This window comes from Beta vulgaris, chromosome 4, assembly GCF_026745355.1.
Source record: "Beta vulgaris subsp. vulgaris cultivar EL10 chromosome 4, EL10.2, whole genome shotgun sequence".
In the NCBI taxonomy this organism is placed as follows: Eukaryota; Viridiplantae; Streptophyta; class Magnoliopsida; order Caryophyllales; family Amaranthaceae; genus Beta; species Beta vulgaris.
In genome coordinates this window covers 12,974,987-13,002,678 of record NC_079205.1, presented here as the reverse complement: position 1 = coordinate 13,002,678, position 27,692 = coordinate 12,974,987, and the positions used below count along the sequence as shown (strand labels likewise).

The 27,692-nt window shown below is 35.4% G+C and overlaps 1 protein-coding gene across 1 annotated transcript; it reads left to right on the top strand.

Moving 5' to 3' along the window:
- The first annotated feature begins 1,342 nt into the window (after nucleotides 1–1,342).
- Nucleotides 1,343–24,997, top strand: LOC104891477 (hypothetical protein). The gene is made up of 17 exons (XM_010677173.4): nucleotides 1,343–1,511; nucleotides 1,612–1,675; nucleotides 2,690–2,798; nucleotides 5,285–5,347; nucleotides 7,473–7,576; nucleotides 11,878–11,944; nucleotides 12,033–12,104; nucleotides 16,033–16,194; nucleotides 17,244–17,317; nucleotides 17,466–17,563; nucleotides 17,826–17,933; nucleotides 19,137–19,234; nucleotides 19,944–20,081; nucleotides 20,273–20,320; nucleotides 21,910–22,024; nucleotides 22,304–22,401; nucleotides 24,678–24,997. Exons 1-17 carry the CDS (start codon nucleotides 1,442–1,444, stop codon nucleotides 24,762–24,764), a joined length of 1,575 nt encoding a protein of 524 aa, XP_010675475.2. The 5' UTR covers nucleotides 1,343–1,441; the 3' UTR covers nucleotides 24,765–24,997.
- Nucleotides 24,998–27,692: the final 2,695 nt, after the last annotated feature.

The window sequence follows — 27,692 nt, the reverse complement described above, 5'->3', positions numbered from 1 at the left end:
TTCATAGGAGAGAAAGAATGTGAAACGGCTGATATGAGAGTGCGTTAGGATTTCTTCAAACTCCTTATTAGTTGAAACTTGTAATGGGTTGCGGAGTGAAAATGGGTTGACCTCTCGATATTGATAATTGGCCCCAATAACATATAAACTTCAGTTTGGTTCGTTTAATTGGTTTTCCAAAATTAAAAATCGAACCAAATCGAAAAAAGAAAATTTTTAACTCCAAACCAAATCGATTTTTTTTTTAAAAAAACAAACTAAATTACTAACTTGGTTTGGTTTAGGTCGATTTTCGGTTTTTAACCAAATAACTTACACCCCTACATAGAGACATCCCAAACCCCCTAAACTATAAAGAAAAAAAATGTTCCATAGAAGAATATGGCTTTGTTCTTTTGGACTTATTTCCAGTCCAGTTTAGTTTATTTTAGTTAGTTCAGTTTAGTTCAGTTAATTTCAGTTCAGTTTTGCTAATTTCAATTCAGCTCAATTTCTCTCAATCTAAAAGAACATGGCTTATATCATACATATTCAACAATCAGCACTTCAACAGGGCTTATACCAAGTAGTACTTGGTCTAGTGATTTGGTTTGTATCTCAAAGGTTGTGAGATCAAACCCTACTAGAGGCACTTTGGGAGTGGGGATTTCCCCTTACTATTCCTCGCTACTCTCAAGAGGCCTTGCCTGTAAACTCATACCGGATTGACCTAAATAAAGTTGCGGTTCAGTTAAAGTGCCTTCTCCTTACCTTAACAAAAAAAAAAAAAATTTCAACAAGGCTTATACTTTTGACCGGTGTAAAAAAAAAAGGAAAAATTGTCAAGAATAAGTCAACCTTTGCGTTGACCGCTTTTGACAAGTCAACCTTCATTTATTCCAGTAGCAAGTAAAGCTTGTACATGAATTAGCTTTTGATGAGATTTTTTACTTATGACCTAAACAACCCCTACAATTTTGTTCAGTTTTAAGTTTCTCACGGAACTTTTATAAAATTCAAGCAGTGCAAATATGTTCTAGAGAACAATTTAATGAGTTCTAGAATACACACCTGTTAAAACTGAACAAAATTGTAGGGGTTGTTCAGGTCATAAGTAAAAAACTTGTTAAAAGCTAATTCATGTACAAGCTTTACTTGCTACTAGAATAAATGAAGGTTGACTTGATAAAAGCGGTCAACGCAAAGGTTGACTTATTCTTGACAATTTTTCAAAAAAAAATCCTTTACTATAAAGCCCACTATAAAATTAAGCCCAAAAGCTTCCTTTAGTACGTGTCAAATCATTCCCCTCACCACGAGACCCAAGTCCAAGTGTCAACACATACACAAAAAACAAAAAAAAAAAAAGCAAAATAGAACGCTTTCTTGCAGAGTATCCTAACGTTCAGAAATTCTTAACACTTGAAAAACCTCTCTTTCTTTCTTGTTCATAGTATCAACAATGGCAGAATATGCGGCAGCAGACACAGACCAATTACTCCAAGCAGCTACTGATTTCTCATTCTATCCTGGTTTTTTCCGCTTCTTTTTACATGCTTCTTTTTTTTTAAAATATTTTTTGGTGTTATATAGTAGTATAATATATATACTACTTTGAAATTATGATTGCAGGTGAATATAATGATGCTTCAGTCAAGGAGTTTCTTGATCGATTTCCGCTTCCAGTAATCATTAAGTAATTTTTCGATTTCATTTGCTTCTAATTTTTTCTTCACATTTGAAACTTTTTTTTTTTTTGATGAATTTTGCTGTCATTAGAGAAAATGTTGGTTAATATTTGATGTTAATGATGTCAAAAGAATCATAGAAGCTTTCTTTTGGATTGCAGTGGTAAGTCTTACCCTATGTTTATTGTTTAGCAGGGTTATGATAACGCTTACCTTCATCTATCTCTCTTTTGGTTGTTAAATTAGTAGCAATAAATGATTTTCAGTTACTTTGAAATTCCTATTCTATACTTCTACTGTTTCTTTTTACCTGCAACCGTTTGACGTTCACGCTTGCGGTAACTCTTATTATTAACATCTCTAGTCACTTATAATTAAAAATTATAAGAAGTAGATATCTGAAAACATACATTGAAACGAATCTAACAAGATTCTGCATCAATATGTTTTTCCTTAGCTATAAATCACCAAAGATAAACTAAGTAGAGTTTGTGGATAGTCTAATAGTGTAATTGTTGCGAGTAAAAAGAGATGGAGGAAGTATTAATCTTGGGATCTTTATACTCCCACAGTTTTTTAATATAAGGCATGTAAATTACACATATTAAGAATTAAAGTAATTTTAGATAAATTTGTATTGGTGACAAGAAGTATATAATAACTTTTAGTCTTACCTTTATAGTGTAACATAATTGCATTAAGTATTTCATATGGTGTGGAAGAATATATTTTCAAACAAAGTTGTTTAGCTCAAAAATGTATTTGGCAGGGTTAGGATAATTGCTATACCTTTATCTATCTTCCTTTTGTTGTTAGATGAGTAGAGTAGCTATAAATGATTTCAGTTACTTTGGAATTCCTATTCTATATTAATTTAGGGATCTTTGGTAATCATCCCCCGTTTTCTAAATATAAGGCATGTAAATTACGCATATTAAGAATTAAATTAGTTTTAGATATATTTGTGATGGTGGCAATAATTTCTCCATGCTATGCTTATTATTCTTTCTGTCTTACTGCAGTGCCTTGCAGACCAAAGCTGAGGTGCCTGGATTGGAAAATGCCTTGGTTACTTGCCTAGAAAGAATATTTAAATCAAGATATGGTTGTTCTCTCATCCCACAGTATATGGTATGTCGTCAAATTAGCAGGCGGCATGACTTCCTAACTTGAAGCTTTTTCATGCCACTTTAATTTTCAACCTGTTAGGGCCTTAGGGGATCTTTCAAAATCGCAAGTAATATGCAGATAGTTGGACCTGCTATTGATGGTCAGTCCGTAAGATAATCAACTAGGGCTTCAAGTCTTAATGAGCCACAATGCCACATTGTTTATATGGAGCAGAAAGAGATATACAAGATATTGTGGAAATGTCACAAAGGAAGCAACATGAATATGGTTATTAACCCTTCAAATCTTCGATCTTGTATGCACCAGCTTTACAGATGTGGCTTTGTGCTTCTTTTTTCATTTATTTTGGGGATGGCTTTAATTTAATAGTTCCCTCTCTACACAGCTGTTCTTCCCTGTGGAGGTGGAAGGATCATGCTTTATTTTTGTTGAAGGAGAGGGTTGATTTGTGAGCTTATAAGTAATAAAGCTGTTGGTGATCAGCTAGAAGTGAATAGATTATCATAAGTGAGTGATGAGCTTATAAATAACTAAGCTGTTGGTGATCAGCTAGAACTGAATAGGTTATTATGACCATCTCTTATGCCACTTGTAGTTTTTCATAATTCTTGGAACTCCGTTTGAGTGCTACCAACTTCAGTTTAAGTTGTGCCTTTGCTCTATGAAGTACATGGAGAATGTGCACCTTCATCTAAACAAGATGACTTCTCAGTAATTGTCTCTTGTTAGCACTTAATTGGTTCTGGAACAATAATGTTAGATGAGCTGAATGTTAGCTTCTGGTCTCATGAGGTTACATGATCAATTTGGGACATGATAGCAAAGAGGAACTTAAGAAGTTCTGATTTGGTTTTCTGAGAAATTTGAATGGGTATATGCTGGTGGGTGGGTATGAGATGTGCTCTTCCATATAGGAGAACTATAGCTCACAATATTCTGAACTTGTAATGGGAAAGCCCAAAACAAAGAGGAAGTTGAAGTCATGCAAAGCTAAAGAAAGCGAAAAGGAATCACTTGGTTGGAGTTGTCACACTGCCCACTTGCTAATTAAAGGTCATTCATAGCTCTATACAAAATCAAGTTTATTACCACGAGAGTGTTTTTTTCACATGTGAATAGTGTACCCGGAAATTACTTTATTTCCTGTCAAATATATCACCAGCCACATGATTGGAGTGCAGGTTATTGTCAATAATTTTTCATCGTGAAAGACGCATAGTATGGGGCAAACATCTTCAATGGCCTATGCTCATTATGCATGTTTTTGTACATTGTATGAACTTTGTAACGGGTAGTTAAACACTTAAACCTCCAGAGACAAAAGTGAAGTTATCTTATAAAGGATAAAAGTTGCCTTGTGGTCAAGTAACTTGTAGCTCACCAGTTATTCTGAGTTGTCGGCGGACTAATGTTTCTTTGGGGTAAACCATTATTGGTTAAATTTAAGGCCCCATTGGCATAATTAATTTCCAATTTTTGTTTTCAAATCTTTTACCAACTGATATAGCCTGAAGCCATAGGTGGTATGCGAAACTTGAATTAGCCACGCTCACAGTGTTTATGTCAGTTTTAAAAACTGAGAACAAAATAGTGGAAACTAGTTTTGTCTGATTTTAGTTTTCATAAATACTGAGAAGACATAACGATAACGAACTGCTCTTATATATGAAAATGATTCAAGTTTTTCACTATGTTAGGGTGGCAACATGTGTTTGAATTACGAGTAAGTCTGTTTTTTTCAAAAACTTCGTCTTGATATATGCTTTCACATTTGAAGCACAAGGCGTGTATATTTCCTTCCATCAAAAGCCTGATAGCCATAGGTGGTGTGCGAAACTTGAATTAGCCACGCTCACAGTGTTTATCTCAGCTTTTAAAACTGAGAATAAAACAGTGGAAACTAGTTTTGTCTGATTTTAGTTTTCATAAATACTGAGAAGACATAACGATAACGAACTGCTCTTATATTTGAAAATGATTCAAATTTTTCACTATGTTAGGGTGGCAACATGTGTTTGAATTATGAGTAAGTCTGTTTTTTTCAAAAACTTCGTCTTGATATATGCTTTCACATTTGAAGCACAAGGCGTGTATATTTCCTTCCATCAAAAGCCTGATAGCCATAGGTGGTATGCGAAACTTGAATTAGCCACGCTCACAGTGTTTATCTCAGTTTTTAAAACTGAGAATAAAACAGTGGAAACTAGTTTTGTCTGATTTTAGTTTTCATAAATACTGAGAAGACATAACGATAACGAACTGCTCTTATATTTGAAAATGATTCAAATTTTTCACTATGTTAGGGTGGCAACATGTGTTTGAATTATGAGTAAGTCTGTTTTTGTTAAGAACTTAATCTTGATATATGCTTTCACATTTGAAGCACAAGGCGTGTATATTTTCTTCCATCAAAAGCTTGATATTGTGTAGGTAAAGTTTCTTTAAGCATACTTAGTTCATACTGAATAAGGTTCTATTTCCTGCAGCCTTTCTTGCAAGTTGGTCTACAAGCAAATTCAGATGCAGTCAGATGTCTGGCTTGTAAGATAGTAAGTATAGAATTTCTTATACATATGGCATTTGTTTCTGTTATGACTCTTCTTTATTGTTTTTCTCTTATATGGCATATGTCAAACATTACTCAATAAGTAAGAAGTACATGTCTTCACCAATAACTGATTCTCTGACTGTCATTGGGGGTAGCTGGAGCCTGGATATAATTTTGGATACGCATACATATAAAAACCAGATTAGTATTGTAAAAATTTTGCCCTTATCCATACATATAAATAGGTTGAAGATATGGTTTTGATTTTCTTAGGATATGGTATGATTTATTTTGACAAAAGTTTGTTGTTTCTTGCAAAACAGTCAAAAGAAGAGAGAAATATTTCTTAGGTCCAATTCTCATTCAACATATGCCCCTTTTCCCCTTGTTACTCTCTCTCCCTTTCTAGTGGGGTGAGTAATTGTTGACACATCTTAATTAGGAGGTCGCCTAAATTTAGGCTAACATAAAAAGTTATTGTTTTGGCAGTGCACTGATCTTGATTAGGGATATATGTAATGATGAACCTGCTATGAATTAACATAGCTTGGACAGATTATAGTGCTAAAATGGAGAAATTAAGGGAAGAAGATGAACTTTGATTGAATAATAATAGTAAAAACAGTAAAAGTAACCGATATTCAAGCATTCGAGAGGTTTGATTCTCTCCCAATTGAACTCTTAAAAGCTCACCCAATTTTCTAATCAATTTTCAACATATCTTCTCTCTTCCTACTATGGTCTATTTATAAAGCTTCTACCATAACAAACTATCTCCTTAACTATCTTCTTCTTCAAGCTACTATCAATATAAAGCTATATACTAAAATACCCCCTTTCATAAATTAGTGCAGAACCTTCTAATAAGTGAGTGACTTTATTTATCTTCCCCAAAAGCTTGGATTAGAATATGGTTTACCACACATGTGACTTGTGAGTCCTACTTCTAAAAAAATAAATATCATATGTTTAAGCATCTGTGAATTATTTTCCGTAAATAGGCTTATTAAAAAATTGTCTTCTTGCTTTTGGCTTTTCAATAATTATAAATGACTATTTATTAGAGACTAGCAATTTTATACTACCTCCGTATTTTTTTTACTTGCACCATTTGCTTTTGTGGCATTATTCATTAACGAACTTTGCTAAACTATCTCACATCATTATATAAGAAAAAACATAGTCAAATGGGATCTTGTTAGATTCGTATCAATGCGAGGATTTCAAATATCAAATTTTTATAATTTTTTCTTACACACAGTGAGAGATATTGACGTTCAAAGAAGTGTCTCCACAAATGTGAAAAAGCAAATGGCGCAACTGAAAAAATACAAGGTAGTATACTAATAGTTAACATCGTATTCTACTAAAATCTTTATAAGCAAGTGAAGCAACTGTAACAGCCAAAATGAATAGCTAGTACTACACTAGCCAAAATAGTCAAGTGACGCAGCTAACGACGGTGATCAATTGCCACAACACCATTTGAGTGGATCAATAAGTTGATACGTTTTGCTATCCTTCCTCCTTTTTTAATAGTTGGAACACTTTTATTTTCATGCTTGCCAAAGCTCTAGTTTGAACATTCATATTTTTAATTATCTTTTAGTAAGAAATTAGTAAAAGTTGATTTTGTGGAAATATAAATAGACACTATTCCAACTTCATTGTACATATAATTTCTTTTTATATATACCCCTCTATTCCTTATTGATGTTCGTAGTTTGACTTTCCAGATATGCCAATTCACATCTTTATATATAGATATCTGTAATTATGTAGTTTGTAAAATTTTTTTTAAAATTGATATTAATCAAAGTACTGAGCGAGACGAATCAAACAAGAGCCCACATGACCATGTTTTTTCTTATGCTAAATTTCTTTTAGAAGATTCTATGTTATTCCAAATAGTGCAAAGATTCCAAATAGAAACATCAATAAGGAAGGGAGGGAGTAAGTAATAAGATACGCTCAAAGTTAGTACCTGCAAAGTTAGTACCTGCAAAGTTAGTAGTTATCTTTGTTTTCCTTGGTGCTTTTGAAATTAATTTTAGGAAATAAATCATCATATGAGTAACTTTGCACTTACATATTGTAATGCATAAGGTTCCTTGATTCTGTTGCAGGTCTCTTTCCTTTTTGAGAATTCGAATGACAAAGCTGTGCTCCCATCTCAGTTAATAATTACGTATGACATATATCCATTGCTACTTCATTGCCTTATTAATGGGTAAGCTGTTTATTATGGTTAGTACGATTATTACTGTTGCCTATTTTGCTGCGATAGAAGTTTCAAATATGTATGCTGAGATGCACAAGGAGACTTGTAGCTTTAGATAGAATAAATGTCAGTGAAGTGGTTGCAATTGTTAGCACTACATCATTTCCCCTTTTTCTAAAATTTGATTCCATACAGTTGCATCAAGTTAGCTTGCATATAGCAATTCTGTCAAACAGGTTAGGAATCTATTGATTCGTGACTGAGGATTGCTAACTCTTTTCAGGTAAATAACATACTTTATCTTTGAGCTCTGAAGGGAAACTTATAAATATATGATCAGAATTGAATTAAGAATGCAACTTAAGTTGGTTGGTTGGTATTTCATGTACTGCGGAGCAATTCATGTCTTAGCTTTGTTAAATGTTCATGTAAAACACGCTTCTGGCCCTTTACCTTTTTCAGTTAGAATGTTTATTCTGAAAGTACAGATTTAGCTTTTGTGCAACTGTTCTTCATGCTGTTAAAGCTTTTAGGGCATTATTGCAGGATGAATCTGTTATGTTATTTAATAGCCAAGAGATTCCCCAGCATTATTAGTCCAACTGGCATTGTTGGTCCTGTTTACATAGCAGCTCTGTATCATTCGTGCGTATGTGCCTAAGTTTCAGAAAACACCTCCAGCTTAAAGTTGGCTATTTATGGATACCGAGGAAAAAGTGTTAGACTCATGCTATATGTTGCCACTAGTTATTTATTTGGTGTTTGTGGAGTTATATCAGTGTTGCTCCCTTGTCGAGAAGTCATGTGCCTATGTGATGATAGAGTTTCAGCCTTTTCCAGAATTCTATTTGAATTGTTACTGGACTTACATGCTCTTTAAAATTAATGCTGTAAGTTGTAGGCTATCTTAGGACTATGTCATCAGTTGTTATACTTCATTGTACAACAAATTATGTTGAATTTCATTTGTCCAATGACTCTTGAGGTCGTGATTCATTTTATTCTCTAGAAGTTTTTACACCTTATAATATCAAGTAACTTGAAAGACATATATCTGAGTAAAATTTGTAAAACATATTGATTCACCTGAAATGTGAAGTCAAAATTTAAGTGGTTGGCAGATGGTGTATTTTATTATTGCATTCATGGTTCCTTGAGATGCTATTTTTGAAACTTGTGAATTTTATCATTCTGATTGCTGTTTTGGTCTATCCTGAAATAATACAATACTTGGAAATCAGCTTCTTATTCATGTGCTACGCCAAAATTTTCCTGCAACTATGATTTCAAGTCATATCTTTGTTGGATATTTAGTGAGAGCGAAATGAATTACTTTGGCTCTATTCTTTTGGACTGAATTAATGAAAATTCACTTCAGAGAAATTCAGTTCAGTAAAGACAAATTCTGTTCAGATCAGTTTAGAAAAATTTGTCAAATAGTTTAAGTCCAAAAGAACAGGGCCTTCCTGTAGTTCCTATCTTTAGTCTGCATGTTCTTTGAAGTTTGACCAACAAAATTTCAATTCTTGAAAAAGATATGTTATGTTTGGCTCATATCATGGAAGAGAATTGTTTCCAGCCTTTAGAAGATATGTGCTAGACTCACTGGGAAATAGCCTTAAAACAAGGGCGCATCGTATCGCAACGCTCATGTCGTAAAGGTTTTCAAATTATTGAACCGATATTATCCGCACCGTAAAGGTGTAAAAAATCGCATTTTAGGTGGGTTCTAGGGATATCTCATGGCTTAAGCCGATATTTGGCGGTACGACAACCACATCATCCCCGTTCCCGCATCACCGTGACCGTTACTGACTTACCGCGATCGTGACTGAAACCGCATTTTCAAACTATGATATACACTGTGAGCTTAGCAGTAGTATTCTTAAATTGAGTGATTGCTACCCCCTATTTTAAAATATAGCTTCTACGCACATCTTTATATCATCAATAAATGGGTAAATAAAATGCTGTTATTCTGAATAAATTTTTTTTTTTGGGGTTTAGACTCCAAGATGATTCATACAGAATTTTATGGTCATGTAATCTTTTGCTAGGTAATGCGCCCTGTTTGCCACTTTTAAATATCTCGTCGTCTATTTTGGGCTGTCCTATTTTAAGTATTAAGTCATTGTAGATACAGGATACTTGTTCAAACATGAAAATCTGTTTCTGCTCTACGTTTAAGGCTATTTCCTGAACATGATGCTTGATAAGACTAGATGGAACTGGAACATGTAGAGTAGAAGTTTCTGAAGAAATCATTTGTATGAAGTTGTGCTACTAATACTATTCCCAGCTTGCTTGATAACGTCGATCACATAAGAAGTATAAAATTATATACTTCCCTGTGAGCTGTACGGGATACCATAGCCCATATGTATGTATTACAATTTACAATAGATAAAAGAGTGAGCTTTTTGTTCAGAACTTGAATATTTTTTTTTTTCTGTAACGCCAGGATTTCTCTGGTAAGGGTATCCAGGACACACTAGGTGAAAAGTTTGGCTAAGCCAGAAAGATGAATATAGGGGTTTCTTGTTTAGGGGGTTTTCAAGGAAGAAATGTGATCATGCCTCTTAGGGTGTATAGTTTTCAAAACTTATTGGCACTTATTTGAGCTTATTGGTACTTGTGTGTTAGAGCTTACTTGTTTGAATTTATTTGAACTTATTGGAACTTATCATAACTTGTTGGAACTCTCAACATATTAGATCTAAAACTGATTTAGTTAAGGTGAAGAACCCCCCCCCCCCCTTTATTTTTCTCGGTAGAGGTTTAGTTCAACTAATTACATATCCTTTTCCCACATTGCTTAAGTCTTCCCAGTTTCCTACCCCCTTGTTTAGGGTTTTGGATTTCCCTATTCTCGAGCTATGCATCGTTACCCATCTATTTCACATTTTGACTTTCCGCAACCTACTATAATCCTCCATTTACTCCCTTAAACCATTGTCCTAACTCCTACTCCTCTAACTGTAAATACTTTTGTGCAAAACGGTCAGTCGATACTTCCCATGGTCCACGACCACCAGCTTCACCCCTCTTTGGGCTCCACTGCTATCTCCGGTCTGTATTAACCACTCTTCCATCATTTTGTGATCTATCCTAGCCAAGATCCCCATCCCACCTCCACCTCTACCTCTCTACTCTATGACAGGCCATCTTTCTATAGATCGACATCACCACTGCTCAAGTCGTCTTCGAAGACCATGATTGGCCTTTTTTTCATGTATCTGTCCACTTCAGAAGAGAAGCTAGGTCAATTGGCTTCGATTCTTGTGCTCATATTTCGCTGAATTCTCCGAGAATGTGATCAGATGATCAGATTGTTTGGATGGTCACTGGTATAGCTATACCATCCTGATCAGAACCATAGCACATCAATGGATTCTCTTGTGCCAGAAGTAATAAATGCTAATGTCTTCAATGCCATTTATCGAAATAAGAATGGTGATGAGGAAAAATTGGGTTAACATGCTTCAGATTCATGCCTATGGCCCTACATGACTAGCCTATCTTCTTTTTTGACATGGGTCTCACTACTGGCCAAATAAAATACATAGCTGCAACATTTTAGGAGTTTGATGACAGAGTGTGTTAAACAATATTAGCAAGATAGAATTTTGTGATAGTCCAAAAATATCTGTATTCTGTGGATTAATAATCTACTATTGTGCTTTACCAGACTGATATACATGTATGGTTGAGCTGGAATAAATTGCCTTTTGAGCTGACAGGAATCCTTCTTAATTTGCTCAAATGAAGTTGCTTGGTGAAATTAACTGTTCCTATCTGGGTTTCATGTGTGAGCATTCTATCGTCATATATTGTTGGACATTTGAACTACGGGAGAGATGAAGCGGCGTTGGTGCTGCCATGAAGCAATTTGATGAAACTAATTTGTGCTTTTCCATTGTAATTTCCGTCTATGGTTCTGCTATCTTGCTGTTCTAAAGGCTGTTTGTCACAGGATACTAGTCTCTACCATTTATATCACAAATTACCTCTTTCATGGGATAGGCAAATCAGAATGAATATATTTTTTCTTTTCACATTTTGTGAGTTGGCCTCTTACTTTGTCCTACTCTTTCTCTCCTATCCTCCCCCTTGTTCAAAAGCATCAATTAACTTGATCTGAATCATATTGTAGAAGATTATAAGGGTGGATCCTTTATATGAATGCTAGTTTGAAGTGAGGAATCTCTCAAATACTCTTTTATTTTTCTTCAGAGTTCATGACTCTTATACGTCACAAATACTGACTTACATCGTCTCATTTCTAATGATTTCACTTCTATAATATGCAGTGATGAACGTGTTGCAAATGCTTCAATGGACGCAATTAAGAATTTCGCTAGCTCTCCAGAAGGAATTGTAATAACTTGTGAACTCCATATTATAGCTATAGTGTGTCAAATAGCATTTCTCAGACCAGTTGTATTAACAAAGAGTACCCATGTAGGCCACTATATTTCCAGCTGAGAGCAGTGAAGCAACAGACCTTAGGCATCTGGCTGCAAAATATCCTTCAATGGTAAGTAATTTAATGTCTTTACATTTGTCCTTCCTATAATGATCCAGATCATTCCTTGAAGTGCATTGTTTATGTGAAACTTGTCCTTTTGGCATAACCAAGTTCTCCTTTGTCTATGGAGGTGACAGATAGCAGCACTTTCTAATATTTTATATAAGTATTTCGATTTACGTATTTGTGCATGTATTCTCGGGGTGCTATTGACAATTTGGTGGGTCTTTTGGCAGCATTAAAGCTAAATATTATGGACTTGATGGTCAAGGTGGGTGATGGAGGTCGGTAGTGGTGGATATGGTGGAGGCAGAGACGTGAAATTGTGAGATTGGGGTGGCTAAGTTTATTTGGTTTATTCAAGGGGGTGGTGGGGGTATCCTCCAAACTGCCACCTCCACTGGCGAATTGTTAACTCAATACTTAGAGACCACCTCCCCCCTCCCCCTCCCCCTCTCTGAAGTTTAAGATTTTGCAAATAGTTTAAATTGAACAGCAAGACTATGCTACAAACCCATACATGATACTAATAGAAGCTGTAACTACCAAACACCCCCCAGTTACCATTAAAGGAATCCAAACCATAAAACATATAAATGCACTTATACAGTTATAAATACACCAGCTTGTAAGCATAGAGTTTCACTTGTGTATGATTTACTGTTTCACTCGATCTATTCACTTGCCTTCAGAGGAACCAAAGAATTGGATCAATTGATGGGTACTTCAATGAAAGGCTTTGGACGTGAACTTGCATTTCCAAGAAATATCGCTTTTAGAGATGTCCAGAAACGTGCATGGGATAGTGTTTACAGGGTAAGATAAATCTAGAACTCTTAGATTGAGGTCATCTGGTGAGGGGATAGTTTCAAAGTTTGAAGCAGAGAAGTATGCAAAACTCAATTGTCAACCCAGAATTAATGTAGATAAAAAGTTTCTTGATATGAGAAGGATGGAAAGGACAAATGCATATTCTTCAAACTAAATGTGCTTCTTTTTAACTGACTTTGCATATTTTAGTTTTCGAGCTAAAAATTCTCTCTTGAAAACAGAGATGCACATTCTTTTCAAAAAAAAAAAAATGTGCATGCTTAAAAAGCTGCTCATATAGTGCAAAAATATGCGCATTTAGTTAGAAAATATGCAAAAACGTTCTTGTCATTCTCATAGTAAGAATCCTCTCATTTAACCCTAAATACATACATATATATATAGGGGAAAATTCTTGTGAGAACACATCTCTTATGTAATACTTCTTTATGTGAGAACAAATTTAGGTTTAGAATGTATGTAACATATTTTAGAACATACTTGATTTTTTTAATGAAACATACTTAACTTTTTAGAAAATGTGAAATAGTTTTTAGAAGATATGAAAACACGTTCTAGAACAACATACTTTTCCTTATTTTTTAGGAAATATACTTAACTTACTAGAAAATATACAATATTTTTTAGAACAACATACTTAAATTTTTTTTAGGAAGCATACCTGATTTTTTTAAGGAAACAAACTTAAATATGTAGAACATAAGCAACATTTTTTAAAACAACATACTTGTTCCGTTTTTTTCCTCGCATCACTTTTTTTTTTCATCAACTCCAGTGCAATTTCTAATTTTTGGGTATGAGAGAGGTAGAAAGGAAAAAAAGAGAGGGCCCATGTATTAGAGAGATAGTGAGAAAGGAAAAGCAAAAATAGAAAGTGTTGCAAGTAATTAATTATTTCTCTTTAGGAAAGTGTTGCGGGTGAAAAAAAAAACGGAGGAAGTACTTATTTAACTTCTTTTTTTAGGATACATACTTGAAGTGTATTTTTGAGGAAGTATATACGTAAGAGCATATATTTTATAACATATTTTTCTCTCATGTTATTTTGTTGATAATTAAAAAAGGGATGTTCTACGTGGTTGTTCTTGTGCTCTAAATGTAGTAAAGCATATATTCTAAATAGTTCTTCTAGTGTTCTGAATAGTCCTTGTTGTCTTCTAAATAGTTCTTATTATGTTCCAAATAGTTCTTAATGTATTCTAAATAGTTCTTGTTATGTTCTAAATATTTCTTGTCGTGTTCTAAATAGTCGGACTAGAGTTTTCATGTTCCTAATTTTTAAATTTATGAAAAAATAAATATGAAAAGTATTGTATCCTTTATTTCTGCATTTTTGAAACTAGAAAAAAAAACCAAAATTTACCAAAAAAACACCGAAATTTCTCCAAATTATTTGACAATTACTTACTTTCTTCTTTGGAATATGTTAAAAATAATTTAGAACATACTTGAATAATTTAGGACATAAGCTTGAAAATTTAGAACATGCATATATCAATATATGTATATGTGTTATTTTTTGAGGGGAAAAAATGTGTTCATAAAAAGATGTGTTCATGTTCTAAAGATCATAGCATATGTTCTAAAATGAGTTGAATATGTTCTAAAAAGAAAAACTTAAGTATGTTCTAAAAAGTGTTGCATATGTTCTAAACATAAATCTGTTTTCATATATGATATATGTGTTCACATACGGATCTATTCTCACTGAATCCTGATCCTATATATAAATTTATATTATACTCCTTTCGTTTCATTTTGATTGTTACACTTTGACATTTTACACTATTCACAAATTGCACTTTGATCTTCGTTTGTGATTTATACGTGAATAAAAACATAGTCATGTAAGATCTTGTTAGATTCGTCTTAGTATGTATTTTATTAATATGTACTTTTTATAATTTTTACAAATACAAAACTAGAGATATATATCGTCAAAATTTTGCATTGGCATGCGTGAAAAGTATAAGTGTGTAGATTAAAATGGAACGGAGGGAGTAAAAGTGAAGGGGAGAGGAAGATGGTGTCCCTCTCTATAAAGCCTGATTTACCCTTAATGATTTTAAATGACCATATATATTAAATAATCTTTTCTTCTTCTTACTTGCCATATATATTGAATGAAAAAGTTAACAATGAAATTGAATTTGAAATTTTAAGTAAATATTAAATTAAAGAGAATGATTTCCTCTTCTTACATATATGTGAATAACTCTGATAAAAAATTAAATTGATAATATAATTGATTGACACAATCACAAGAGAAATAAAAAACGTGAATGTCATATTAATAATTATATTGATAATATTTTAAAGCTTAAATGTTGTTTATTATTCGGTAATCTCTATTATATAAATCAAAGTCCTCCACTTATATTCAACGATTGAAACTTGATACACAAATTTTTTGACATTTATTTGAGCACAAGCTCTCTTGTGTTTAACAATGATAAACACATAACTGAAAAGAATCAACGAAACATTGATTTAACATATTAAAAAAATAAAAAATGTGTGTCCCAATCAAAATTTTGCAACACTGATGAATAACTAATTGAGAAAATAATGTTAATATGACTCGCACGCATAGCATGCAAAAAATTCTAGTATATATATATAACGCCCTTCATCTCAGAATACGCATTTTGCCATTTCAGGGGTGTGCCAAAATATAGTTTACCCTTTTTTTTCGGTTTGCGACCACAAGTCAACCTATTTCTACTTTTTCTCTACTTAGTATTATATTACCCAGTATTATATTACCCATTACTATCCATCACATCGACTTTTTCTCGCCTCCACTAAAATATTTCTCAGTATCTCCAATATTATCTATTTTTTCTTTGATAGCACCGTACATTCTTTCCTTGACTTTCGTTACAAAAGAAAATGAGTGATGAATTCTGAGTCGGAGTATAAATGTAAATATTTTGACATGAGCATACTATTTTATTAAAATGTTTCTTGTTTCTTTATCTGAGAATTGACAGTTCCTCTCTTTTCATGTGCATTTCAATATACCCTTTTTTTTCGTGCTACAATTGTATGAGAGTTCTGAGTTGCTAGACTGTTTGCATCATCTTATATCCTATACATGTTCCAGGGACGTGTTCGGATTCTAGCATTAATAGTGAAGCTGTTCTCGGTCTCCCACGCTGTTGCAGCAGCGATCTCCAGCTCTAATTTGCTTGGTTTACTAGAAGCTGAAGTGAGGAAGACAGATGACACGCTTGCAACACTTAATATTCTGGAGCTCCTGTTTGAGGTAAGCAAGTGCCATCTATACTTCCACGGCTCTCCTTTTCCTGTGTGTTATGCTTGCTTCTGTGATTTTGCACTTGCACAGGCGTATGCACCCATGACAACAAACTGATTCATAATATAAAAATGATGCACACTGCACAGATAAATTGATTCTGAACTTGTTTTGTGCTACCTATATGCTGTAGATTTTTCTACTTTTTTTTGTATTGTCTACTGATGGAAACATGAGTGGCAGAGCACAATTTAAGAAAGTGCTGCTTTAGAACTTGTAATCGTTTTCTGAAGCAGCAGCATAATTGACTAATTTTTTCAAATTATTTGTGAGGAGATTATATTTACTCTTCAAATTACTTCTTCTGTTTTTTTATGGCTGTACCATATTGACTTTTGACCCTCTTGTAGTCTTGTATTATGTGGACGTGAGGAAAAATATAGTCATGTAGGATATTTTTAATTTCGTCTCAGTATGTAATTTCATTATATCAACTTTTTGAAGTTTTTACTTATACATAATTAAAGTTGTTAATATTGAATATTGTGCATTGGCAAACGTGTCAAGACCTTTGTGTACAACTATTAGAAAACAGAGGAAGTATCTCTTATTTATAGTGATTCAGGAACTAGATCGAAAGGCAAGGGGCCCAATATTGAGATTGATCTAGATGGAAAAATTGTTGAAATGTTTTTGGAACCTCACACAACCGTACCTCAATTGTGTATGTCATGCTCCTGTCACTGAAAGTACAGTGAAATCTGAACTCTTCGCTGAGCAGCAAGGTTTCTCCATTCATTTTTCTTCATAGTCTTGCAACATGCGAATAGTAGAGACGTAAAAGACACACTTAATCCTATTCTTTTCTATCACGTGCCTTATCGTCTGTAAGTAACTTGCTTCATCTGGCATATAAGATTCAATAACTCTCTCTAAATCTTGAAACTACAGTTTTGCTGCTGTAAATTGCACCTATTTCTGCACGGAACTTTTCTCATATAAGACTTATTAATTTTATTTATTTCTAATGGTTTTTTCAAATACTTTGATGTTCGAAGATGGCAGAAACTGAATACGCAACAGAATTCTTGCCAAAAACAAGTCTTTTTCAACTCCTGGCGAGTATTATAAGGTATACCATAAGAAATTTATTTGCTTTACTTTCGCAAGCAACTTTTGAGAGCTCTTCAGCTTTGTAGAGCTCTGCGTAATGCACATTATCAATTGTGTTTGTTGAATATTTGAAATGATGTTTTGTTTTTCTAATTTTTTTTATATAGCAACTCTTCTTTGAAGCCGATAATAAGATCAAGAGCAATGATGATAAGTGGAAGAATACTTTCCAGGGAAAACATTTTTATGTTCGTCGATGAAACCAGTAAGACTTTTACTCTTTCCCTATGTATGAATAAGTTGTGATGCTTGCTGTTTTGTTGAAATGGCAACTAGTTGTTCTAGATGTGAATAAACACAACATAGCTGGTGCACATTTTTAGAACTTTCTCAGGCATGTGTAGATAACACATGGCCCAGTGAAATTTCAAATTTGTGATCCAAATTCCAAAAGGAGGAAGGGAGAGAATGCAGGCTGTTTTTCTTCAAGCATCTTTTCCCTACTGATTCTGTTTTATATCTTTTAGGTGTACTTGCAATTTTGTCGGAAATTGGAGGAAGGCTTGGGTCACCTGAAACTATAGACGACAATGAGTGTGAATCAGCAATTGAGGTAGTTGGTGAAATAGGTTCATGTAAGTATGCTGCCGATATTGTGTGGTTTACTTCAAGATGCCGAAATCATGTTCTCGGCATTTATTCTTGCTACTTTTTGCAATGGGCTAGTAAGCAACTCGGAACACACCAGTTATTGCCGACCTGTTTATTCTGTATAGTAAATTACCTTCTTTCATATGTTGTATCTGTTATCTGTAGTAGGTGAACAACCCTGAAAATTAATGGTCTATTGACTTCAGGTCCCTTGGGAAGAGCTTGGGTTTGTGTACTTATTGACTGTAGAACTTAATAGTGACACGCAGTTGGTAAAAATAGCCAGATCCATCTTGCAGGATCAATGTAGAGTGTGGAAATTGAATCTCTGCTACAAATTTCAATTTCATACAATTGAAACTTACTTCCTATAAGTATGTACATTTAATTATCTAGGTTAGCAAACTGTGATTCTATGTATCTTGATACTGTTGCTGAGGTTATTAATCTGGCTGATAGGATACGGATTTGGTGATCATTTAAAACGACCACTTTTTCATGTGCTAGACTAGTTATCAGTTTGTTAGGAAAAAGTATGCTAGTTGCTGAAGCTAGGATGGTAATCTTGGTGATCAACACTCTATATTGACCATCCTTTTCATTTATATTCTTTACTTTTTATTATATGTAATTGGTGTTTAGGAAAGTGAATGGCAAGGATGTGCATATCCTATTATCTTCCTTTATTACATAGTTCGAGAATCCGAATGTTTTAAATGATGAGCTTTGAAAGTTGATTTCTCCCAAATTATGCTGCTGGAATTGACAAAAAAAGATATCTGTTGTCAGATTTTTTTTTCTGAAAAATACGCCATGATATGAGTTCTTTTAATTTCTCCAACATCTTTTTTGAGAGAAGTCTACGGTCAAAGTTTGACCTTGAAAAACGTATGCATCTTATATTCTGAAGCAGAGGGTCTGTTTGTTTGAAGGGCTATGCTGTAGTATAAGGTGGTTTGTTCTTTCTGTGTTCTTTTTGTGCATATATGACCACTCTAGCATCTCGTTATGTTAGCTAGGTTAAAAATCTTGTCATTGTTGTTTAAAGAATTATCGACCCACTTTTTCCCCTCACTTCATTTGTGCATCTGCTTGTGGAATTTTTCTTGCTAAAAGATGATAGTCTGCGCAGTTTTATTATGGTTTCGACGACCTTGTTACATGGGCCTTATCTTTCTTGCTTTCAGCAACATCTGGAGCCGAGTTGTTAATCTCAAAATCACTGGAACTTGTAAGATTTTTGAGCAATACCGCTTTTGACAGGCAAAGACATGGTAAACAGCTGGTGAGCACTTCCTTGCCACAATGTTATTTTATGTTGTTGGCGTATCTTAAGCCCTTCGTTTTGCGTCACGATTGCTTCATCTCGATCTTGAGGTTGAATACTTGAATTGCTGTGGAGTCATGTGCTCTTGTTATTTATTTGTACTTACAATTTTGATGCTGCTAGTTAACTTTAGGAGGTGGAGACAGTAAAACTGTAAAATATAAAGAATTATCTTGATCAGGAAAAAATAAAAAAATAAAAATGTCCTGCTGTAGGCGTTAAAATAAAAAGCTTTTGGTGGTGCTTGCTTGATTGAGTCAATGTTTTTAGAAGTTCAAGGCGCTGTAGGATAGGGTTCCTTGATCTTAGGACAAGCATGAGGCTTGCTTCTTGAACTTATATGTGCGTGTAAAACTAAAGAAGTAATGATAGGTCTTCATATCTCAGAGTGCCTCGTCGAAGTCTCCTCACCCAGGTCTTTGTTTGGCAGCAGCTCCTTTGGCAAAGCGCCTCTTTCCAAAAACTGCTTTTGTCAAGATACCGTTCGCGGCATACCTCTAAATGTAGACTAAAGATATTTCCTGCTCCCTTCACAGGTGGACGGATGTTCGTGGTTGAAATTAATTTTCTATATGATCCTTTCTTGGTCTTGACATCCTGATGTTGAGTAATCTCTCAGTTATTTTGGCAAGAAAAAATGGTTATGAAATTTTGTTGTCCAACACAGGCTGCACTCCATGCTCTTGGAAACATTGCTGGAGCTAATCGATCCGAAAAAAGCATATTGCTAAAAAGGGAAGCTGAAGAAATTCTTCAACGGTTGATCTATGAAATTGCGTCCAAGACTTCGAAACTGACACCATCAGTGAGTAACCTCTTTGCCTTTCGTATGGGAAGTAAGTTTTTTATATTCCTTATAGATGTTGGTGATGGAAGAAAGCAGTGAACATGTGAACTCTTTTTGTTGATTTATCATTCAATATTCTATGTTCATGTTAGGCTGTGTATTGGTTATTGTATAGTTGTTTAACTGGGGATTTTTCTTGTTTCTGGCAGGGGTTGTTCTTGTCAGTTCTCCAGCAAGATTCAGAAAATCGCATGGCAGTGAGTGTCGAATCTTATCATTAGCAACTTTAAGTTGTATTGCTTCTTAAACTATTCAAAATTTTACATTATACCTTTTTTTGCAAGTTGAAACAAAAAATCTACTCTACTATGATTTTCCTCATAGTCCTCTCAATTAGTGAAGGATCTGTTTCTTCCTAAAGATGCAACTGAACCGTGTTGAGAACCAGGAATAGTTTTTCCCAAATTTCAATGCCAAGTACATCAACCTGATGGTTCAGCTACACATTTAAACAAAGGAAGACATGTACGGCTTGATAAATTTATGATTGCCTATTTCTTGATTTAAAGCTGCACCTTCTTGATCTACTATTGTTGGAAGGTCCAGTTCCAGTTTTCCTTGTAAGTAAAAGAATGATAGAAACACTTCTTGAAAGTTAATATAGACATGCTGGATGCTGGATGCTGGCTGAAGCTGCTTGTTTCTCTTAAGCCAATTGTAATAGAGAAAATTTGGTGGTAAAGTCCAGAAGCTGTTTGGTGGTGTAGGAAAACTAGACCTAAAGGTGAAGGTGGAGCTCTAATTTAGAAGAGAATTCAACCTGGTTGAGGTTGCTAGCTCTCTGAAGTCTGAACAGTGCTGAGCAGTGTTACCTATTTCACCCCTGTCCGCCGCAAACCACGTTCCAATTCTCTCGTTCTACATCGCTAGCGCACCACTTCACTCTGGTGCCATTTGGAATGCTTAAATTAGCGTACCCAATCCCCTAATATCAGATGTTACGCACATCTTGTAGACCCGCCTGAATTAAGGGATTTTTGAGATCTAGAGTTAGAATTGTTAAATCGTGGATCTATAGATATGAAATCTTGTTGATTCAGATGCGAGATATTGGGGGGTTTTCTACCTGGAGTTAGAGCAATCAGACTGGTCATGTCTCCATCGATTATTGTTCCGGTGATGGTATCCGGCGAGCATGTTTGCTCTTCTATCTTTTGGCTCTTCTAGTGGATAGCATGCTTCCCTTTTTGTACTTTCTTTGTTGTTTTTGGTGGGTGGGGATGTAGAAATTCACATGGGCGTTTAAGTTTTTCCCTGATGCACTGCTCTAATTCCTTTGACTTCACCCCCCACCCCTCCCCCCCCACCCCCCACCCCCACACACACACACAACAAAAAAAAAAAAAAAAAAAAAAAAAAAAAAAAAAAAAACATTCTTCCCTGTGATACTTAAATAGTCATATCATGACTACAGAAAATGTCTTTAATCTGACTTTATAATTGAAAATGCAACTTGATTATATAGGTTAAAGAAAAAGTATCCAAACAGATTTATAGAATTTCCCCAAGTTATATTATCATTAATCACAGATTTTTGTTCCAATTTCGTACCAAATAAAATCCCCAAACCGTCAAAAATCTTCCAACTAGAGAATTGTATTACCGTACCCCATTCGATGGTTCAGATTTTTTTCACGTATTAGGGTACACGATGCAATTTATGAGAGCTACTTTTTTCAAGGTTTCCCTGTTCAACCACATTTTTCTCTTGCATATCGTACTAACCGGTTCCTATTGTACATTATGCCTGTATTTTTTAGATTTGAACACATTGCCTTCTTTATAGGGCTATAGGTTGATATCTAGGTTGGTGGCTCGGCCATGGTGCTTGATGGAAGTCTGCTCAAGACAAGAGATTATAAGTATGGTTACTCATGCTTATACGGAAACCACTAAAATAGGTATTTCCAGACTTTGCATATCATCTTTTATTTTCAGCTCATAGCAGTTCGGGAACCTATCAGTCTCCTTAAGGCTGGATTGCGTGCATCTAAGCTCTTGTGATGCAGAGTGATATTCGCTAAAATTCCTTCAGAACTTGATGTGTCCACTTTACGGAGTATATACTTAGGTCTTTTGAATTTACTACAAGTATTCTTAGGTTCTTTTTTTTTGTTGTGATATGAGGTTAGCATCATTATCAGTATTGTTATCATCATTGTCTGATTTCTTTTTTGCAGGCATGGAAGCTAGATATAATTGTTGTTTCTCGATTCACAAGGCTTTGGCAATAACAAACCCCAAGAGTGATTCTGCTCTTGCTGGAGTATTGGAGAAGGTACTATTTCTGAAGTCTCAGTTGAATTCTATCTACGTGCTGGCTTTCATTTCCCGCACTTTGTTTTAAGATATCTCTATATTACCAACCAAACCTCCCCTCTGTGTGTTTATCCCCAGCCTTCCTGTTATTACTACGCATAACACATACCTTGATCTGAACCTGCCATTCTACATTTCCCCCTCTCCATTTCAATACATCAATGGTCAGGTGTCAACTGATTATGACTTCTTTCAACAGTCCCATATTATGAGCAAAAGACTGCAATTGTTTGGCAAAAGCAGTTTCTAGCTATTGTAATTGTTGTTAGGTGTTTGAGGTTAGAGATAGTTTTAGAGTAATTTTGAAGGTGAAATATACTTGACTTTTTATTCTTTTACTAATCCAACAGCTGGTTTCACCGAAAATTAATTGTTTTGAAGATTTTGAGGAAAGGGTAAGGAATCAAATAGGTTGATCCCCTTGATGTTTCTTTACACATAATGAATCCCTTTACCCTCCCCTTTCCCCCAAAGTCCTCTACGCTCATTACCCACCTACTCCTAAGGTTTCACTTACCCTTCCCCTCTACCTTAACCAAAAATTACCACCACTAGAACCACCACCCCAACCACCGACCCACTACCCTAGGCACCACCAACACACCCTCCCCCATAACGACCAACTAACCACCACTGCACCGTACAGAAACCACCACGGCACCACCTCATCCACATAACTCATCCCATAAGGCACCACCAACTCAAAAAAAGCACCCTTGAAAACCCCCACTTCCAACCCACCAGAGAAAACCCCCAACCACCCATAAATCCATCATTACTTCCTCCAAAACAATAAAACCACCCAATTCCACCAACACCACTTGAAAAATTATAACACGAAAAGTTTGAAAAAAGAAAATCAAGAACTAGAAAGGAGGAACCTTTTCTCATCATTTATTAAGGATTTAGATGGTCAAAGTCGACCATGAGAAATCTAGATCTAGTGTTTTTATGGTTGAATTTGACCTATTAATACCTTACCATTAATGGTGGTAGAGAAGAAAAAGAAAGAAGAAGGTGGTGGCTAGGGGCAGCGGCGGGGCGCAATGTGGCAAAGGGGATCAGGGAGACGGTGCGGCGAGGGGCAGCGTGCGGTGAGCGGGAGGCGGTGCTGCGAAGGGGCGGCACTGTGGTGGTGAAGAGAGAGTAGTTGGGACTTGGGAGAGAGGAGAATATGGTGGAGCTATGGTGGAGCTATGGTGAAGAGAGGAAGAGGAATTCTCTACCCAAAAACATTTTTAATCAAAGGGTTTTGCTTTCCGATTCCCTTGTTTCTCTTTCTTAAACCCTCTCCTTTCTCATCCACAAACCAAACGCCCCTTAACATTTAATAATAGTTTTGCGACATCTAAGAGCTTCCGCAAGTCAACATAGTTACTTTTGCCAAACAGGTCAGAAGCTACCTTCAAACTCTCCTGCACCAAACACCACTTCCCACCTATAATAGAGTTTTGACTTGGTCGAATACTGAAATGTCTGAAAGCTATTGGCATATCATGACAAAGAATATAGTAATTAGCAGTCTATATTATACCATGATGCTAGAGATATTCATCAGCTAGGTCATCCTTTCTGCCATTCCATGGAACCATGCAAAACAAACCTACTCTAGTGATACTAAAATTTCTTTTCTTTCTGCGAACATAAAACTTCTTCATTGAACTCTTCAGTTGTGAGACAATGATCTAACCGAATCCAATCTAGCAAGTATTTATTACTCGTAAACTAATATCTACATTTCTTCTCTAAAGCTGTTGAAGATTTATATGTTGCAGAACAACAAATCAATATCGGCATTTGCAATATATAAATACTCTTTAATTGATTACATTTGCGGAACATGCTGAGGTTTTGCATAAATATTAAAGCAATTGACACATGAGATTCCTCTCCAAGATCCAACAACCCATCTATACTCTCCTTTGCAGCAAAGAGAACCCTGAGAAATACCCAATAGTTTGTTGATAAAGTTTTTAACTGTCTGTAGTACAATAACACTGCATGAATTATAAAATATGTTATGTTACTTTAGCCGTGTGGTAAGTGCTTTTATAAAACATTGATGCCCGTGTATCAATATTTTCTTAGTACAAATTTCCGGGGTGGACGTGTATTTGATTGAGGATAAACTAGCTTAGAGTTTTGTTGAAAACTAGTCACAAATTTGAAGATATGATTGTGAATGGGAAAATACTTGACAATTTTCTCATGCCTGCCACATTTTGTGTTCTCCAGTTGCAGGAAGCTGTTAAACGGGGGCCCTTTCTTGCAGAAAGGAATCGTGATGCACAGCCAACTATTACGACTGACCAAAGGTTTTAGATCTTCTGTTGCTTCTTGCTAAAAGTGCTTCATATAAACTTTGTAAGGAGAGGTTTTGTAATAAAATGCATTTACTTTTGTACAAACTAGTGGAATTTGGTCTCCTTTCAAAAAAAAATTGGTATGTGCTGCTAGTTGCTCTGTTGTGGAGAACCTATATGACATTTTGTATCTTTCAGGCGTTAAAACACACAGAATGAGACCTTTACTTTTATTGGATTTACTTTGGTTTATGGGTGATTTATCTTGTAAGTCGTGTTCTATGATTTAAAGTCTTGAATAAAGAATCACAAAGAAGCAGTTGCACTTTCTTTCCTTGAATGTCACTAGTCAGTAGCGATGTGTTAATTCAATCCGAATTTGATTCGAATCTGACAAGACTCTAAGAAAAAAAATCTGATAAAAAAATCTGATTCAAACCCGAAAATATAAAGGTTCAATGTGGATCCTACAGGTGGAGTTTAGTTTAATCTGATAAGTTCAACATGTGTCTTATCATTATTGTCACCTCATCAACCAGCGGATCTATCAAACACGAGATGAAAGATAAGGCTGCCTTAAGCATGACTTGTGTTTGATGTAAATGCTTGTCCCTTTCTTCCCCACTCCAAAACCTCACTCTTTCTGCTAAAGTATTGCAGTCCTTTTATTCTCAAAGGTAAGATATAGCAATTTACTAATTTTTCTTGTTCATTTCTTAAATTTTCTGAATTTGTAAAATTTCACCTTTTTTTGGATAATTAAACTACTTATGGGTCTTTTCTGTTTCTTTTTTAGTGTTCGTTGTGTGCGTTCAATTTGGCAACATTAGCCTTTTCATTTTACTTGTTCCTTGATTTTTTCAGGAAGTTTGAGACTATAGAGTTCCTTTATTTAGGACCTGTTCTCCCCAGTTTATTTTCAGTTCGGTTCAATTCAATTCAGTTCAGCTCTGGATAATACTTTTACTCTTATATACTACTATTCATTTCAGTTCAGTTCTATTTAGTTCAGTTTAATTATGTTCAGCTATTTTATGTCAAAGAGAACAGGCCGTGAGAAATAAATATGGCTTTGATTTGGGTTGTCGTGATAACATAGATTTTTTTTTTGACATCGAGAAAACATACAAAAGAAAATAAAACTAAAATAAAGGGATATAAGCCTTTCGGAGCGAAGTAGCAATGTCATGTGCCTTCTAAACCCCAGCATGAGTGACCTGTGTGATGCGACACCACTGAAGCAAGTCACTTGTAGCGTGAACACTCCATTGGATGGCAAGGGGAGGATGCGCATCGGGAGCCAAACTTCGGACCAAGTCTGCAGAGTTGGATGAGAGAGCAATGCTTTGATAACCTTGTTCGTGAGCCCAGCGAAAGGTATGGAGGCAAGCTTGTGCTTCGGTCTTATGGGGCGAAGATGCACTAATACACAATCTCTAACCACTCTCTACATTGGTGGTTGGATCACAAGCCACCCAAGCAATACTAGTAATAGGGGTATCCCGCTTCCATGATCCATCACACTGGATGTGAACATCTGGAGTACCCTGTGGCGATTGGCCGATATTGGCAATATGAAATCCAGGAGGGAACATAGGGTCATGAGTGGAAGGTGCAAAAACTTGAGGTTGGGAGATAAAAGATGAGTTTAGTTGGACAAGTTGAGTCACAAAGGTACGAGCAGTGTCCAGAGTGAGTGTGATTTGCCGAAATATTAAGTCATTATACTAGATGGCCCAAATAGTAGCAAGGAAAAGAGGAATCTGATTGCTAAGACCATCCGCCTATTGCCGAAGATCTAGAAGCCAAGCTATGATCTAATCCTTAAAGGAGATATGAAGCGATGTTTGAGATAAAATGCCAATTGGACCAGTGCGCTAAGCTTCAACAGCAAGAGGGCAGAGGCGAAAGAGGTGTTGACAGTCTCCCAACCCCGTAAAACAAATTTTGCCGTCTTTCAGAACCTTAATACCCTGGCGTCGAAGATTAGAGGCAACATCAATACTACTATGCTAGAGTTTCTAGAGAAATAGTTTTCATTTTGGCATGATATGAAGACAGAAAAACATCGTATCTCTATGGGGTTCATGCTACAGATGTTTTGTTTTTGAGAAAGAATATAGTACCCAGATTTAGTAGTATACTTACCTAACGTAGTAAATGGCTGGTATTGGTAGTCGGGAAGATCACCCTGAAGGGGCAGTTCAGCTGCTGAATGTGATGGACACTTTGGGGGGGGGGGTCTGGAGTCGTCGAACGTTCTAGGCTCGATGATTAGGCAACATGAGAGAGTGAACTTTCAAAGTAGCAATTTCAAGCAAAGGGGCATTATCTTGAAACCATGGAATTAAAACTCTCTTGTACCATTACAAAACGGCCATTCTGTAACGGATTTTGGATTTGTCGTTCCGTGAGATCCCGTTACGAAATGCCATAACACTTCTCGCCGCGTTGTCCGTACCATAATGCGAACTAGCCGTGTTGGAACGCTTTTATCCTCGTTACATCCGTTCTTTTCAAACATTGGCTATGATTATACTATATAGCTGATGAAAGATGATATTATGATAGATTTGACTACATTAAGTTGTAATAATGCTTAATAAACTAAAACAATGCAAATAAGATTTGAACATATTAATGTGAATTTTATTTTAAAAATCACGCCACGTCGGCCGCGAAACGTTCTATTTTCCTGTTACAAGCCGTTCCTGCGACTTCGTGAACGCGACCACGAATGCGTTTGTTTTCCCTGCTTGAAACAAAGGAACTTTTTTCCGTCCACCCAACTATGCTTAGAGGCGACTAAGCGCGAGGCTAGCCTAATCTTCCAAGCATAATGATCCAGCAATGTGGCTTGTTCTTTGTAAAGACCACGAAAGCCCCAAGAACTCTGATTGTATAGAGGGCAAAGACAGACAAGAGAAACACCATGAACTTTTCTAGG